This window comes from Ostrinia nubilalis, chromosome 23 (assembly GCF_963855985.1).
Source record: "Ostrinia nubilalis chromosome 23, ilOstNubi1.1, whole genome shotgun sequence".
Classification (NCBI taxonomy): Eukaryota; Metazoa; Arthropoda; class Insecta; order Lepidoptera; family Crambidae; genus Ostrinia; species Ostrinia nubilalis.
In genome coordinates this window covers 8,833,610-8,849,722 of record NC_087110.1, presented here as the reverse complement: position 1 = coordinate 8,849,722, position 16,113 = coordinate 8,833,610, and the positions used below count along the sequence as shown (strand labels likewise).

The 16,113-nt window shown below is 37.7% G+C and overlaps 1 protein-coding gene across 6 annotated transcripts in view; it reads right to left on the bottom strand.

The window, feature by feature from the left end:
• Window positions 1-14,432, bottom strand: part of LOC135083518 (multiple C2 and transmembrane domain-containing protein) — a 28,516-nt gene extending 14,084 nt beyond the window's left edge. For 4 of the 6 annotated variants that reach the window (XM_063978281.1, XM_063978284.1, XM_063978282.1 and 1 more), the window contains exon 1: window positions 3,826-3,901. Coding sequence is in view for 2 of the 6 variants with exons in the window: in XM_063978286.1 (XP_063834356.1) it covers window positions 5,878-6,069; window positions 13,352-13,506; window positions 14,326-14,338 (360 nt within the window). In the remaining 4 variants the exon portion in view is untranslated. Of the gene's footprint in view, window positions 1-3,825; window positions 3,902-5,877; window positions 6,070-13,351; window positions 13,507-14,325 lie in introns of those variants that run through there. The other 2 variants (XM_063978286.1, XM_063978285.1) reach the window with 2 other exon arrangements.
• Window positions 14,433-16,113: the final 1,681 nt, after the last annotated feature.

The window sequence follows — 16,113 nt, the reverse complement described above, 5'->3', positions numbered from 1 at the left end:
TTTCAATATTTTTATTCAAGTGACTTTGCTTTATTAATTTTAATCTGTTTACCAGCGCTAAATGACCTTTGTACAACACCTTAACTGTCGTGTAGATGGAAGATGACATCATTGTAACGAAGGATACAAACAATAAAGAGAGTTAGTGGATGTAGAGAAAACAATATACACATAGAAATTAGAAAACAGTTAGCCACTACTGGTACTTACTGAAAAATAGTTTTTAGTGTGTAGCAAAAGGGGTGCAGGACGTCATCATAGCTGAATTTTCGAAGACATTTTGTATGGAGTTGGGACTTGGTAACTTTTTTACCCGACTGCGCCAGAAGGAGGGTTATGTTTTTCACTTTTGCCTTCACCTAGTGAAGAGTGAAGAACTTAGCCACAGATAATAATAATATTATATTTATAGTATGATATCGATAATTTTGCTTTTGGTAAGAAATTAAGAGACTTCAATTATTTGTTTCTAATTTTGTAACAGATATGTCCATTAGTTTACCCACAAGGTGGACTGACGACATCATAAAGGTAGCAGGAAGGCGCTGGACGCAGGCCGCTACCCACCGGGCAACACGTTGGAGGAGGCCCATGTTCAGCAGTGGACGTCCTATGCTTAGTAGATGATGATGATGTCCATTAGACATCTGAATAGTGTTTAATAGGTCTGTTGATTAGTAATTATTCAAAGCAGATGGGCGTATAGGGAATCGGCCAACAACAGCTTATTTAAACACAATAACATTACAAACTCTGAATGGAATGAAGAATCATTAAAATTGGCGATGCACTGCATGCGCGCATTATTGAAATAATTAATTTTGTTTTATTGTAACCTAACTTAGCAAAAGCAACTATACCTAAGTATAGTTATTTATTTTCAATTAATAATATTACGAGTATTTTCATGGACTTTTTTGCATGAATAATAATCTAAGAATATCTTGACTAACTGATACATTTTCAGTTGAAAGAATCAGCAGACCCTGGTGGGATTTGAACTCACGATCTTCCAGTTGATTGTTCTTACTACTGTACTATACAGACATTGTATATTATTATGTTAAAGGACAATCTAAAAAGAGCCTACTTTAATATTTTTGTATAATTCAATAACACAGGCTTACTTGTATTGCCCTGCATTTTCAACAGTAATGCTGGATTAATATAAATTTAATGTTATTAAGGATTAAGGATTTAAACCAGTGGTTCTTAACCGGTGGTCCGCGGACCACTGGTGGTCCCTGGAGGCATTCCAAGTGGTCCACGAAGTGCACTTGCACACCTTGGTCAAAACCACTTTACCCATTTAGACCTACCGTACCCTATGTGGTACGGTATATTATTGAATATATTTTGAAGTACCAAACTGTTGTTATTTTGTAAAAATGATTGTGACAGTAAGCTTAAAGTGATTATTTTACATAAAAATATTTAAAAATGCGTTTTAACAGGTGGTTTCGGAAATATTTTTAAAATTCCTCGACAGAAAACAAAAAAAATATTTACAATGTATTCAAGAAGGTATATTTCATATTATTCATGGTAAATTATATTATTTATCAATTTTATTTCAAAAATAAAGTACAATAGATATCATAACTACGAAAAAAATATTATTGAGATTATTTTTATACCATTTTTTCTAGTCTAAAATAGGTGTACCCTATAAGGTACAGTAGGTCTATGCATAAGCAAAATCATGCGAGAAAATGTAATTTAATTTTTATTATTTTTCATTGTTTTAGGCTATTGATGCTTCACTTGATTGCCACAACTCTAGAAAAAAAATATAATTTCAGCAAACAAAGCAATTTTGGTATTTTTTTACTGCTTTCTTATCAGATGGCCGCTAATGGTGATCAGACTGACGAAGATTCAGGCGATAACGATAGTGTCAATGTAAATAATTATCCTCAGAGTTTTCTTCGATGGATTTGCTAAATTTCCGTCATCGTATTGTTAAATGCGGTTATTGATAGCAATAAACGTAACAAGTCAGAAGAAGCCAGGTCTTCTTCAGCTATCCTCACTAACTTTGGAGAAGGTAGGAAAAAAGAACCAAATGTGATTAGTGCCACATAGAACGACTTACAAGCTATGCCAAGAGTAATACTGGTGATTATGTGATTTTATTTTTATTTTATGTCATACAAAAATAAATAAAAACCTGCTTTGAACAACTAGTATGTTTTGCATGCATATAGACCTACTGTACCCTATATGGTACGGGCTCCCCACGGCCCCCTTTTTATGGATTATTTTTTTAAATATTTTTTTCATGATTTTTATGCTTCCTTTTGTAAGTTCTTGCTGAGAAATCAATTATTATTTACAAAAATAATTATCGGTCTAAATGGGTTAACTGATTTTTGCAGTCAAACTGGTTTACTTTTGACTGATTATGATTATGAGGTGGTCCCTGACAAGACAGAAATTTGGTAAAATGGTCCCTCATGACTTAAAGGTTAAGAACCACTGATTTAAACGTTCCTCTTCGCGAAGATATTCCCATATTTAAATGAAGAGCCACTTATTTAAAAGCGTTTAAATTCATCAAACGTCTGAAGCGTTCATTAAGTCTTTATTTACTGGCATAAATTGGCTTTCCAAGGAGAATAAATGAGAATTTAATTAGGTACCTACTATACTCCATTTTAGTTCCCGTCTTATAATTTTGAGTTTGTCAGTCGTTCTTCTGAAATTGGTGCTATGTCTGACATAATCTCTCTTTTATATTTCACTAGCTACCTGCTCCGGCTTCGGCTTCTTATAAAGTTTCCTCTTGAGACATTCTACCAAATTTTGTGCTATTGCCCATAATATAAACATTTCCCTGGAAGTCCCGAGGCCAGAAGCTGGATACGCCCAAACGCCCATGCGAGTTTATGTGATCTTTCATCGTTTAGTGATTGCCACAACGCTGCAACATCGTGAGCGTTTTCAACACCACAACATGAATTTCGCAATTTGGTCATTTTACAGAGCCCACAACGCGTTGCAAGCCGTTTTTGTGTAATATTCATTATCATGTCATATAATAAGCGTCAATACAGATGGGGCAGCAAGGTTCTGGAATGGAGGCCGCGTACCGGAAAACGCAGCGTGGGACGTCCCCACAAGGTGGACCGACGACATCATAAAGGTAGCAGGGAAGCGCTGGACGCAGGCCGCTACCAATCGATCAACATGGAAAGCATTGGGGGAGGCCTATGTTCAACAGTGTACGTCCTATGGCTGAAATGATAATGATGATGAATTGATGATGAAGCCTCAATATCTAGGCGACATCATCGGACGTCCTATGATGATGATAATGATGAAACGTCATTAAACTTAATAGGTAGATGTTAAGTATTTTAATTATACCCAGTTGTAAATCTTAATCATTTTCAGGTTGACCTCATTCTTATTGACTTTAAAATGACCACATAATAAAGTACACAGTACAGATAAGTGACGTAGGTAATTATATCTACTTTAGTTAGTACATACAAGTAACGTCAGACAGACCATTTATGAATATTCTAGGTTAACACCTTTTGAGTCTAGCTGTTCCTGTTATAAACACATCTTAACCCTTAAAAGGGGATAGTTTAACAAAATGAGTAATACAATTTTTTCAGTTTATTTGTTTTTCCACAAACAAAAAACCGGTGTTATATTGTGTGTATGTTTGAAGTGAAGAACATCTCAATAATGTTTGGAAATAAAACCGTTAATCTTGGTATATATCAATATTGGTAATAAGTAGAATACCAATCCATTATCATTTACTACCCAAGAAGACGTAAGTAAACTACAAATCCAAGGGTACAACACTACCATCAGTCTTTAAACACAAGCACATCACGAAGATAACACCTCATTTTAGCGCACCGAAAACAGGGTTATCGTAAAAACCGCGCTCTTTAGTTCAACAAAAAAAAAACTAAAAATCAGCCAGTTACAACAACGCGAACACAGATTCCCGCGAAAAACCGTTAACTGTTTCGAAAAACAAAATTCAAACAAAACATTCGACTTTTCACGGCCACACCGTGCGTTTTATCAATCGACACTCATTTGTTTATTTTGAAAATGGAACGCGCGCGTTCTGTCCGCGTAGTGTTTTGTTACTGAGAAGAGGTTGGTGGTTTGGTTACAAACGACGCGCACTGGTGACGTTAACCGGTAACCGGCCAGTTGCATTTTTTGTTGCAAAATTTTGTGTTTTATTGGTCAATTTGTGGGTTCTGTATCGAATAGCCCCTGCAACCGCTTGGGGTTTGATGGAATAATTTATTTTCGTATTTTCGTAAACTGGTCTAAGCTGCCAGGTTAGATAAAGCTATATTTTAATCAATTAGGTACCACCTACATCAAGCGCCCTTGACCTTCAATTATCTTCAGAAATGTCAACTGACTTGACAAACAGACAATAATGTACCAAGTTGGCTAAAAATAACCATTGTGTTTGAACCTTGAAAACAATGGATTTTTTAAATTCATAAATATTCATTTTGTCTTACAAATGTCAATAATGAAGGACAGTTCAATATAAGTAACACGCTGAGTCGCATCATATTAACTTTAAACGAAACTATAACTTAACAGACGTTTTTGTATAGAGTTTGACAGACTTTTGACGTTTTTTATAGTTATTAATGTAAGATGGTGCAACCCAGGGTTAATTTACTCGTAAAAAAACATTAAACAATGAGGAAAAGCAGCGTAATTAAAAGAAGTTAACAGTTTTATTTTATCTGGCACATGAATCTTCATTTTTATTCTTTTTTTATTGTTTTTTTTTTCTTTTTATTAACTTAAGAATGGCTCAACATTTTTTAATATCATATATCTTTTATAATTATGTTTTCTTCTTCTTTTCTTGTCTTGTGTGGTTTATAAAAGTGTGTTCTATCTACATACATCTACCCTACAATTCTGTTGAATCAATTTTATAAACGGAACCCTATGATCGGCCGTTGATTCACGCTTCACCATTTCATTACAAGGCCACTACGTCACTACTCGCGAAGATAAAATCACCGACTACATGAGCCATACATTCGTTTATTGCACATCATTGGAACATCAACTTTGTGCTTATGCCATTAAAGCTGCATTTGGCCTGTGTGTTTAGATAACAGCTATTTTAGGTTCTCTTTTAGATCCCAAACAATGACACACAACTCTGGTACAAAGTTCAATCGATCGATATTGCGAAGCGAACCGCCAAATTGTGATTGAATGATTTTTATTGTCTATGATGTAAGATTTGCTTTTATTTTCATACTATTCAGGGAGCTGATTTTAGTACATTGTCCTACACACAAAACAAAAACCCAACCTTAATATTTCTTAGATACATCCACCCACAGACATCACCCTAGTTAGGGCCTAGCTTGAAAGTTAGTAAATCCACATTCCAGACTGCATAGACCCTAAATCTCTTCCATTTTCTTGCACGACAACTAAAAACTCGGTGAAAACTACACATAGCCAGATCCATGGCTTCTACTAAATTTTCATTGCATACCTGCTGTTCGCTGTAATTTATGCTTACCTGTTTATTATCCTCTTGAGTCTTCATTATGATGAGGCTAAGATCAGCATCACAATGAGAACTATACATATTATACTGCCAATATCCTAATATTATTTTTCTAGGTTTGGTCTCATAGACAATTAAACACATCCACAGTTCCTAATATCTTCTCATCGTATCGACAACAAACCTACACAGCGTCAACCCAAAACTCCGCTACAAGAGTGGCGTTGTTGGCAGCATTCATTAAATCCTCTTGCGTGCAGTTGCTCGGGCACTCAGGGCACGTCATCCTAATATAGAATCCTAATATAATAGTTCTAAAGACTAAGCAGATAGAACTATACCTGTTCCTTATCCTCCTGTGTCTTCGGCCACAGCGTCACATTCAGCACCACCTCCCCCATGTCCTGGCTAGGCTTGTTCGGGTCCCGGAGACACAGCACCAGGTCCTGGGGCCTGCCGAGCTCCAGCGCTGTCAGGTCCAGGGTACAAGAGCCCATGAAGTCGTCTTGGAGGCCCCAGTCGTAGTCGAACACCTGTGGCAAAAGTTTGGCTCATATTTTTTACTAGCGGCCGCCCGCGACATTTTAACCACGTTTTACCCTTTTAGGGAGGAGTTTTGTAAAATCCATTCTTAGTGAGCACCTACCGTCTAAAAAGAACCCCCATGAAAAAATTGAGACTTCTAGCACTTGTAGTTTCTGAGATTTCGTGATGAGTGAGTGAGTCAGTCAAATTAGTGATCTTTCGCTTTGGAATGGGAAACAAACTGCTATGGGAGGTTGCTTGACCGTTAGTTAATTTCACTGCTGTAGGGCTTCCCCCAAGGATTTCCATAAGGACCGGCCAAGCTCCTCAACTAATAACAGCTTGATTCACCCATTCTGGGACACCCTATGGTCGCTTAGGTATATTTAAGGGACTACGAGTAATTTCCCTCTCGTTCCCATCGCTATTAACTAACCGCTAACTTCTGTAAAGCCAACATTGACGTTTTCCCGGGGGATATCTGTAGGCCTACGATGCGCGCCGCGGCCCGCGATAAGCGGTTACCACGCCATTTTAACGATTTTGCCCATACATTTTGACGTCGATAAGATATCACGGCGCGCATCCTAGCCCGGCTAGTTGTCTTGTTGTCTGACAATGAATTGAATAACATAGTATTACCAGTATTACAATAAGAGAACAATACCTTGATATGCTGTCTTTCATAACGCACAACACAACATAAGTACCTACCTAGTGTCAGTTAAAAAAGGGATCGGAAGATTCCATCTAGTAATTAATTATGTCTATTAACTAGAGTTATCATTAAAACAGGCATTTACAAGATCTTATAATTGCACGTTGCTCTCAAGTCATAGATCAGTCATTATGTTTAATAGTCCGTTATCTAGCCACCATAATGCAATGTTAGTATCGTCTGTTTAAAGTATGATAAGTTACTAGTTATCAGATTGGCTATTATGTACAGTCGCCAACACTTCAGATTAATACATTTTTGTTACGATTCTACAGTGTTCCATAAAGTACGGGACTATTCCCACCCCTCGTGCCCACCGCTGCAACTCCTGTGTAGCCAGGATCTACAGATTCACCTCCAAAACCCAACCAGTGAAGGTCAAGTTTGTCGCGGGGGAAAGTTAAACTGTTATTGGACCCGCAATGAAATTATAAGACAAATAAAAGACATTTATCAACATGGAAAAGGATCGTAACCGTATCAAGTCGAGGCAGTCAGTATTCTTTGTATAAAACTCCATACTGCAATGCAACGCATACTTATCCGCACCGTAACGTAAACGCCTCGCCTCGCAATTGACAGCGCGTGAAAGGCGATACGGAGTTGATCCCTTTCCGAGTTGATAAGTCTGCCATGAGCTAGATTATGAATCTAACTACTTCAAATTAAAACTTGAATGTCCACTGTCTTGTATGTTACCAACTTAACACTCTAAACTTCATGTGCCTGGCCAACTGTTTACATTTACACTGCTGCAGTCTGACCCCAAGTTCTTGAAGTAGTTTGGCCCCCACGGCATAGAAAGTGGTCAAACTTTTTATTGGTTTACGCTGCGCTTCTGCTGGCAGCAAAACTTTTATTCATTTTGCAGGGTTGTTTACATAGAATAAGAATGTTTGCAGCTGTTCTTACTGCTTGTGTTAGTCATCATCATAATCATTTCAGCCACAGGACGTTCACTGCTGAACATAGGCCACAATGATTTCCATATAGCCCGGTTGGTATCGGACTAGCGGCCTGCATTCAGCGCCTTCCTGCTACCTTTATAAGATCGTCGGTCTACCTTGTGGGTGGACTTCTCACGATGCGTTTCCTATATTAGTACCTCTCTCTACCTATTTTTTTTTGTATCTTCATGTTAGGCTAAGTAAAAAGGAATCCAATCCAAACCATCACACCTTTCTATTTAGTTCGTCCTTTGTGCCAAATTCAAAGTCCGTTTCAAGGTATCATTAACTTCAAAATAACTAATAACTCATTATAACTTCAAAAAAGTAGTACCTAATTTATTTAAATACTAACCCCCTTACTAATAAAAAGATACACAGTTGTTTAACACTGTTTTAAAATGACATTTCCATACTAAACGTCACTTTAAAACACTGTTCAACGAGCGTGTAAGTTTTATTAGTAGGTAAGGGGGTTAGTAGATACCTACTACACCCGTATTCACAAACATTACTATGAGGTCTCACAGTGCGCGTGGACGCACTAGATCACACACGAACCAATCACAGAGCTCTATTCAACACTGTGCGTCCGATTTGCTTCACTTAAGCAAGTATCGTTTGTGAATACGAGCGTTTTTTTTCAGAGGAGAAAAATGGTAAATAATACGAAATTCCAAAAGTGTTCATCTTCAAGAAAATTATACGAAGCCTTAATAAATTCTCGAAGCCAGTCTCTCGTTTCCATGCCGCCATTTTTTTCGCGGGACGAATAAAAAGTGATGACAAGCTTTATTTCCTGTTATTTGCCTACATTAAGTAATTTCCTTTTAGCTACAAAACGAATTTAGCTTTTCTCGAAATTCTAACGAATGGACGAAATCGTTAGGTTGGGTTTAGGGACGTTTTAATTTTCATTACTAACGAGCTCTGGCTGTATTTTGATTTTTCCGAGAATATTTTAATTTAATTTGTACGATTGTCAATTATTTGCCAATAATATTTCAATCTTAAAAAAAAACAAAAAAATAGGTTTTAATTCACTACTTAGTTTTTGTATAATAATATTCAATCGTTTCTTTCAAGACCTTACAAAACATAATTTTGATCACCGTGAACTCTGTTGACTGACTGGGCACACTGGGCAGGTCTCCCACTACTTTGTCGATTTGAACATAATTTTATTTTTTGCGAGTCTATAAAAGTAACAGCAGTTCACCTTATGTGCCTACCTTACCTAAAATAACGCCATCTAGTGATTCTGTTACGCGAGTCTTGTACCAATGTATGAACGTTAGATTAACTACTCCTTCAGTAACTAGATGTCGCTGTGCGTAGTTGACTCGCGATATCATTTGATTTTTTCCTGTCCTTAAAGGGGTTCACAACATCATTTTACGTTGATGTAAACTCGTGTTTAAAACACAGAATAATAATAAGTACTACGCGTTAAAATACGCGTGCGTGATATTTTTGGATCGGTCGCTAAGTAGACATGCTTACGCGTACCGTTAAATTGATAATTTATTATGACTGTTTAGTAATTGCAAACTAATCCGCGTTTCACGTGTGTGTATGTAGCACTATACATTGACCTACTAACTAATATTAAGAAATGCGAACGAAAGTTTGGATGTCTGGATGTTAGTTACTCTTTCACGCAAAAACTACTGAACGGATTTTGATGAAACTTTACAGTATTATTGTTTATAACCCAGATTAACATTTTAAGCTATAATTTATGACGATCTGTGACAAACGAAATTTCACGCTTGTGATTGTGAAGCCGCGGACAAAAGCTAGTATGAAATAATGAAAAGTGGGCAGCCGCATGCGGATTAAATCCGCACGCGTGCCTAAATCCGCACCACAGGGAAAATATACTAATTTAAGTGACCCCTATGAAAAAAAAAATCCTGTTATGTGTTACCATAGGGGTCACTTATAAATTAGGGTTTGATGTTGAAAACGGGCATTCACGAATTGTCAGCCACTCTGTGGGAACCTTGCAGTTGCGGGGCCGCGTCCGGAAGGCGCCGTGAAGGGTTTAATCGTCTGGTTGCCCGGGTTAATTGCCGGATGTTAATTTTGACACATTATTTTATTGTAACCCCGGCCTTTTAGATCGTAATGAGTTTATGTTTATTTTATAATAAGTATGTATTTACAAAAAAAAAATTAAGTATGTTTATTTATATCCGTTGTCTAGTACCCATAGTACAAGCTTTGCTTAGTTTGGGACTAGACGCGCAGTGTAAAATGTCCAAGGATATTTATTTATTATTATATTTATTCTTAGATTTATGAATTGATTGATGAATATCCAGTTTCGATGTGATCACCGTAACGCCTTTTAGATAATAATTGTTTACTTACATACTTACTTATATTTTCTTAGTAAGTAGGTGCGCTTGGTGATGGTATGATTAAGTCCGCCTTATGTACACCGTTCTATGTGCATATAAGTTTTAAATAAATAAATAATGGTAGAGCCAAGTGTCAATTTTAAAAATGTTAGTTTTAAAGAGCCCCTAAACTATTTTATATTTTAAAGGGGTTTGATAATAAAACAAGGAACTGAAGAGCCGCAACTACACATTGAAAGAGCCGCAGGTTGCCGACCCCTGAAAACACTGCCTATTACAGCGTGTTTTTTCAGCCTTATAAAAACATTATGTATCCCTCCGGATTAGTATGGTCGTTAAACTCAACTAGGGTTGCCATGTTTAAAATTTTGCAACCAGCCGGGCTAGGATGCGCGCCGTGATATACTTTATCGAGGTCAAAATGTATGGGAAAAACCGATAAAATGGCGTGATAACCGCTTATCGCGGCGCGCATCTTAGGCCTACAGGACAAGACGCGTGAAAGCCCCGGATTTTGGAGCCCACAACCCGGATAATGTCAACAGGTTTTTTTAAAACTTAGTCGCGTCGTCTTGCATCTGCCTAAATATGAAATTTTTAAGCCCGGACTACAAATGAAATCCCGTACGGATGCACCTCGGATTAAACTAGGACAAATCCGGGGAAACCCGGATGGATGGTGGCCCTAAACTCAGCCCATCAAAGCCGGAAGCATTGTAATGTAAAGGGCACCGGTTGGATGAAGGGTGAGCTCTTAACAGCTTAGGTTATTTTATTCAGGTACAGGGGAATCAAGCTAAAAATTGTGTTGTGATATTGCAACAAGTGTAAGTAGTATTGGCAGACTGTCTGGTGCAGTCACATAAGCCGTCTCCCACTGCTGCTTTCACTTGGTCGGTCCAGCGCATTGGTGACCTGCCACGCGATCGGGTTCCTTCGACTTTTCCCTGGACGACCAGTCGTTCTATGGAGTTGTCATCCCGCCTCGAGAGTATGCGCGACTGTGCTACGGTTGATAAACGCTGAGTGACACCGAGCTCCTGGAGTATGGACACATTGGTACGGAACTCTGTCCATGATATCCCGAGCATCTTCGGGAGGGAGGGAGATCGTGCGGAGAGTTGTATCCGCCTCTACAACCGATGTGAACAACGCCTCAACGTGACCACGACCGCTCTGCCAAGAGCGTAACGAATAAGAAGAAGTAAGTAGTATTATAGTTCATTCCCACGGCAATCAAAATTTGCGGGATTCAGTAATATAGGATCATCATCATCATAATCATTTCCGCCATAAGACGTCCACTGCTGAACATAGGCCTCCGCTAATGGTTTCCACAATGACTGGTTGGTGGCGGCCTGCATCCAGCGCCTTCCTGCTACCTTTATGAGGTCGTCGGTCCACCTTGTGGGTGGACAGGATACAGGATGCGGACTTGGAAATTAAATACTCTATACCCTATGTAGCATACGTTTGTTGACAAGTAGCCTACGTTTTAGCTAGAATAGGTAATATTACCTACTATCCTTACAAGTTAAATACTATTATTTGTATCAAAAATACTGAAAAAATATATTCCTAGAGCATATTTCTCGAAGACGACACAGTACTTAAGAATAAGAATAAGAATACTTTATTCAGCATAGAAAAATAAAATAAAAATACAGTACATATAACATTAAACTACAAGCTATGCTGAAGAGGCGTCCGCTCAGCTATATTCACGACATAACAAGCGCCATGTCGAGAAGCTGGTTTTCAGCGGGAACCAACACGATGAAGATTGCGGATTGCGCACCCTCTTGACCGGGACCATATTGAGGCTACCAGTCAAGAAGGCGCGCAACAGACAGGGGGCGTTATGGACGGTGATCACAAAAAAGAGAGAGAAAAAAAAACAAAACAAAAAAAGAAAACAATATTAACACAAAACTAAACAGAATCAAAAACTAAATTAACTAAAAACTAATGTATTAAGAAATGCCACACCCGAGACACTAACAGGGGGACGCCACCGTCAATACCGAATCGCATGTTCCGCTATTCGCCACGTTAAAACTATTTACTTGAACGACGGTGGCGCCCCCCCGCCGTTCCGCCCATTTTACGACTGGTTTGCGATTACAAATTGCGCCTAGCAAATCAAGTTCCAGTTCAAGTTGTAATCAAAGTAAAAATATTATATTTTTACTTTAATCACAACAATAGACCGGGAAGGTTCACAGCTGTTCCAAAAGACAAAACAAAGTAATGAAGAGAGGTAAGCTTTTATGAATGGTTGAACCTTTAGAAACAAACAACAAAATAATATAACGGTAAAAACAATAAAATAACGATACGAGATACATGTCTGTAGCAGTTTGCAGCCGAGTGCGGAGCGAACGGAAGGAAGAAAAAAAAAAAAAAAAAAAAAAGAAAAAAAAAGTCAATTGTCATTTTATTTTACTTATTTTAGTACTATTTCTCCCCCGAGAGCCTTCAATAAGTACAATGAAATAACGTTCCTTTTGTCTACATAAATTATTTGTAGTTTCAGTTAATAACTTAGGTCATACGCTGATAAAATCTAGGCTAGGTAACTTTAATGAGTGAAAACAGCCTTGTCCCATGAAAACCATAGGTGCGGCTTGATGTGACGTGCGCTTGAATAATGGGCTTAGTGACGGCATGGAGAAATATTACAGCTTAATTACTGAAGCATGGGGGTCGTGTGGCTACATAAATAGGTTTACATGTCTTTTTTTTTATCCACAACGAGGAAGCTCTTGGCCTGTATCTCACCTGATGGTAAGTGTCGATCAGGCCGAAGGTGGAAGCGAGCTTCACCCGGAATCCTCAACCACGGAGGAACTGGCTATCGGTCTGGTGGCTTTCAAAAGCTTTGATAGACATTACACTATCGTTATGTTTATGTGCATGTACACGTACACACACAAGTAAAGCTTACTTGCCTTTGTGAGTTGCAAACTAAGTATAACCGTTGTTTTGACATCTGTCAATCCGCTTTTCACTGGAGATAAATGGAAACAACTTGAAACTCCTCCTAATTAAATCTTCTAATTAATTTTGTTGCTTGTGGAATGACGGTTTAAGTTTCCCCCCGGACGAACTTGACCTTCACTGGTTGGGTTTTTATTGGCGGTCACGCTGTAGATCCTGGCTGACACAGGAGTTGCAGCGGTGGGAACGAGAAGTGGGGATAGTCCTTTTAGGTCAGTAAAGTGCCCTGTCAGCTTAGTTGTCAGTCAAGTTTTCTCACCTTGAGTTGCACAGCCTGGAACGGGTCTTCCACCGGCACAGTGAAGCACTCATCCCACACGGGATTCAGGTCCCGGTACACGATCCGGGACTTATGCAGCAGCCGGCCCCCCGCCTTGAACTTCACGTAGGGGTCGCTCGTTCCTGACAACAAGCCTGGTTTTGGACGCCACAAAAATTTTGCAGTTAGAAGAGGAAGAAGCAAACATAAATTAATAGAAATTAAGAACTACTTCAAATAAGAAGGTTAAATGAGTCTCGTATCTAAGAAACTAATAGATTACTAACTTTCGACTGTTTAGTTAGAATTTGTTAAGTTGATTTAAGTTAAAGTTGAAGGTCGCAAAGTTTAATAGGTATTATCAACTTTGTTAATGAGTTAACAACATTATTAATAATTAAGATCTTAAACCATACTTTGTCTTAAGAATTGGTATAGAATAGTGTTTTAGTGAATATGAAATATTGTCTATGACTTTATTAAAAGGAGATTAATTAGAAAGCAAAAGCGCTAATAAATTGCAATAAAAAATTAAGAGACATGCAAAGTAAAACAAACGTCATAATAAGAGAAATCATGTGTGTGGTGTGTAATGTGAATAAAGTCTTTTTTTTATAAATTAGCTAATTAAAAATTGGATATACTTGAGTAAAAATAGAGGTGATTTATTTTTGCAACGTGTTATAAAAAGTTTGTATTTTGAAAAGCATAGTAAAAGGAGATAAAGTTGTAAAATGGGATAAGTAGCACATAAACCCCTTTGCAAAAATATTCTGTGGGCGGTATTAAAGTTTATGCCTTCGCTTTAGTGTGCAATTTGATTAAGAATATTGCTAAAAAGTATTTTAGAGCATCGATGTATAAGTTGCATAAAAATGCCTTTTTTATTTTTTTAAGTGAACTTCTTACAAAGCTTGCATTGTGAGTGTTGCAATGTGACGTGTGAGTGTGTGTGTGAGTGCATTGGAACTTACCATTTTTGTCCATTGCCACTAGATTTTGTCCCCTTTTTAGATGCACTCTAAGTTGGAAGAAGGCATATTGCCTAAGTTGCTGTTCTCTCAGTCTTTGGCCTTCGTCGGGTTCCTAGAAAACAATTATCTTACCATTTATTGAAGCAGATAAAATGTTTTAAACTAACTCGTAAAATAAAGGCTAACAAAAATTGTTTATTCACTCTTTGATTTATAAAATTAAACGCTGGCATCACAAATTTAATCTCTCCTTCAACAGATTTAACCGAAAATGCAAAATAATTTCCTGCGCCAACTTTGCGAGCAATGTTGCAGTAACTACTCGTAGAATAAATGAATCATTGCGCTGCTTTTGTATCAGGCGCGTAAAGGACATTGTCAGAAACCGCCTAAAAAACCGCCCAAAAACATTAACCCATCATAATTATTTTCTATTTTTTTTAATACATTAAGCACCCTTTCATTCTAATGGACACTTAAGCATTGAAAAATTAAATTAATAAGTCTTTCAACGTTTATTCTATAATACTATTACAACTTCCGGACGTTTTGGTGCGTGGCATGGTCTAAAACCTATCAAGTTCCATAATTTTTGCCGATAAAATCTGTACGAGGCATTACCGTACTTTATTGCTGGGAGTCCATGTATAGTGATGTTCCTGCGGCCATCATAGACAATAAAATATCGATTTTGAAAATAAAATAAATCGATTAAACTGCTTTGAAGACTAGATTTGCGTTAAAAGCTTATAAGATATTGACACTATTACAAGAAGCTATCTAAAGTGTCCAACTGGTCGAAGGTCGTAAATAAAATAAAAATAATTAGGACCATAAACTGATATTCATGGTATCATAACTGTAAAAGTGTCAGAATCCGATGTTGAATCCAATGCCAGTTGAAGTGTGAGAAACATACGAGGTGTGGCTATTAAATAACGAGACTGACGCTGTAAAACATTTTATTTTGATTTTATACTTTTTTACTTAATATCACCTTTAACATACACCCCTCCTCTATCCCTACAACGCTCCATGCGAATCTTCCATTGTTCGAAACAGTGTTGGAAGTCTTCTTCTATCAGCTCCTTCAGGACGCTTGCCGCTTTCTCTTTCACAGCTTCAACAGACTCAAATCTTGTTCCTTTTAATGCAGATTTCACCTTAGGAAACAGATAGAAGTCACACGGCGCAAGACCCGGCGAATAAGGCATTCAAAGTGTCAGTACAAACATTTTTTTGAGCTTCTTGTTGTTCAAAAGTGAGAATTTTAGGCACCATTTTGGCACACACTTTTTGCACGTGTAAAATTGTTATGTAATATTTGCCGTACGGATTCTTTATCAATCCGTACAGTTTCAGCAGTCGCACGAGCACTTAACTGACGGTCAGTTAAAATTAGATTACCGATTTTTTCGATATTGTCAACAGTTTTTGACGTGGAAGGGCGACCCGGGCGTGAATCATCTTGAACGTCTTCTCGGCCGTTTTAAAAAGGCTTAAACCACTCAAAAACACGTGCAAGCGATAAACATTCATTGCCATACACTTATTTCAATAAATTATAAGTTTCAGTAGCGGTTTTTTCAAGTTTCATATGAAATTTCACAACAATTCGTTGCTAGATACTTTTACACTTAACATTTTTCCGGCGAAACAAAAAAACAACTTTAATGCGAATGAAGGCTACGGCTATACTGATTTGTTTACAGAAGCGAGAGGCACTTCATTCGAAAGAGAAAGCTTCACGCTAACAGCTGTTGGTTGCTGGCGTTCGACGCATGAGCA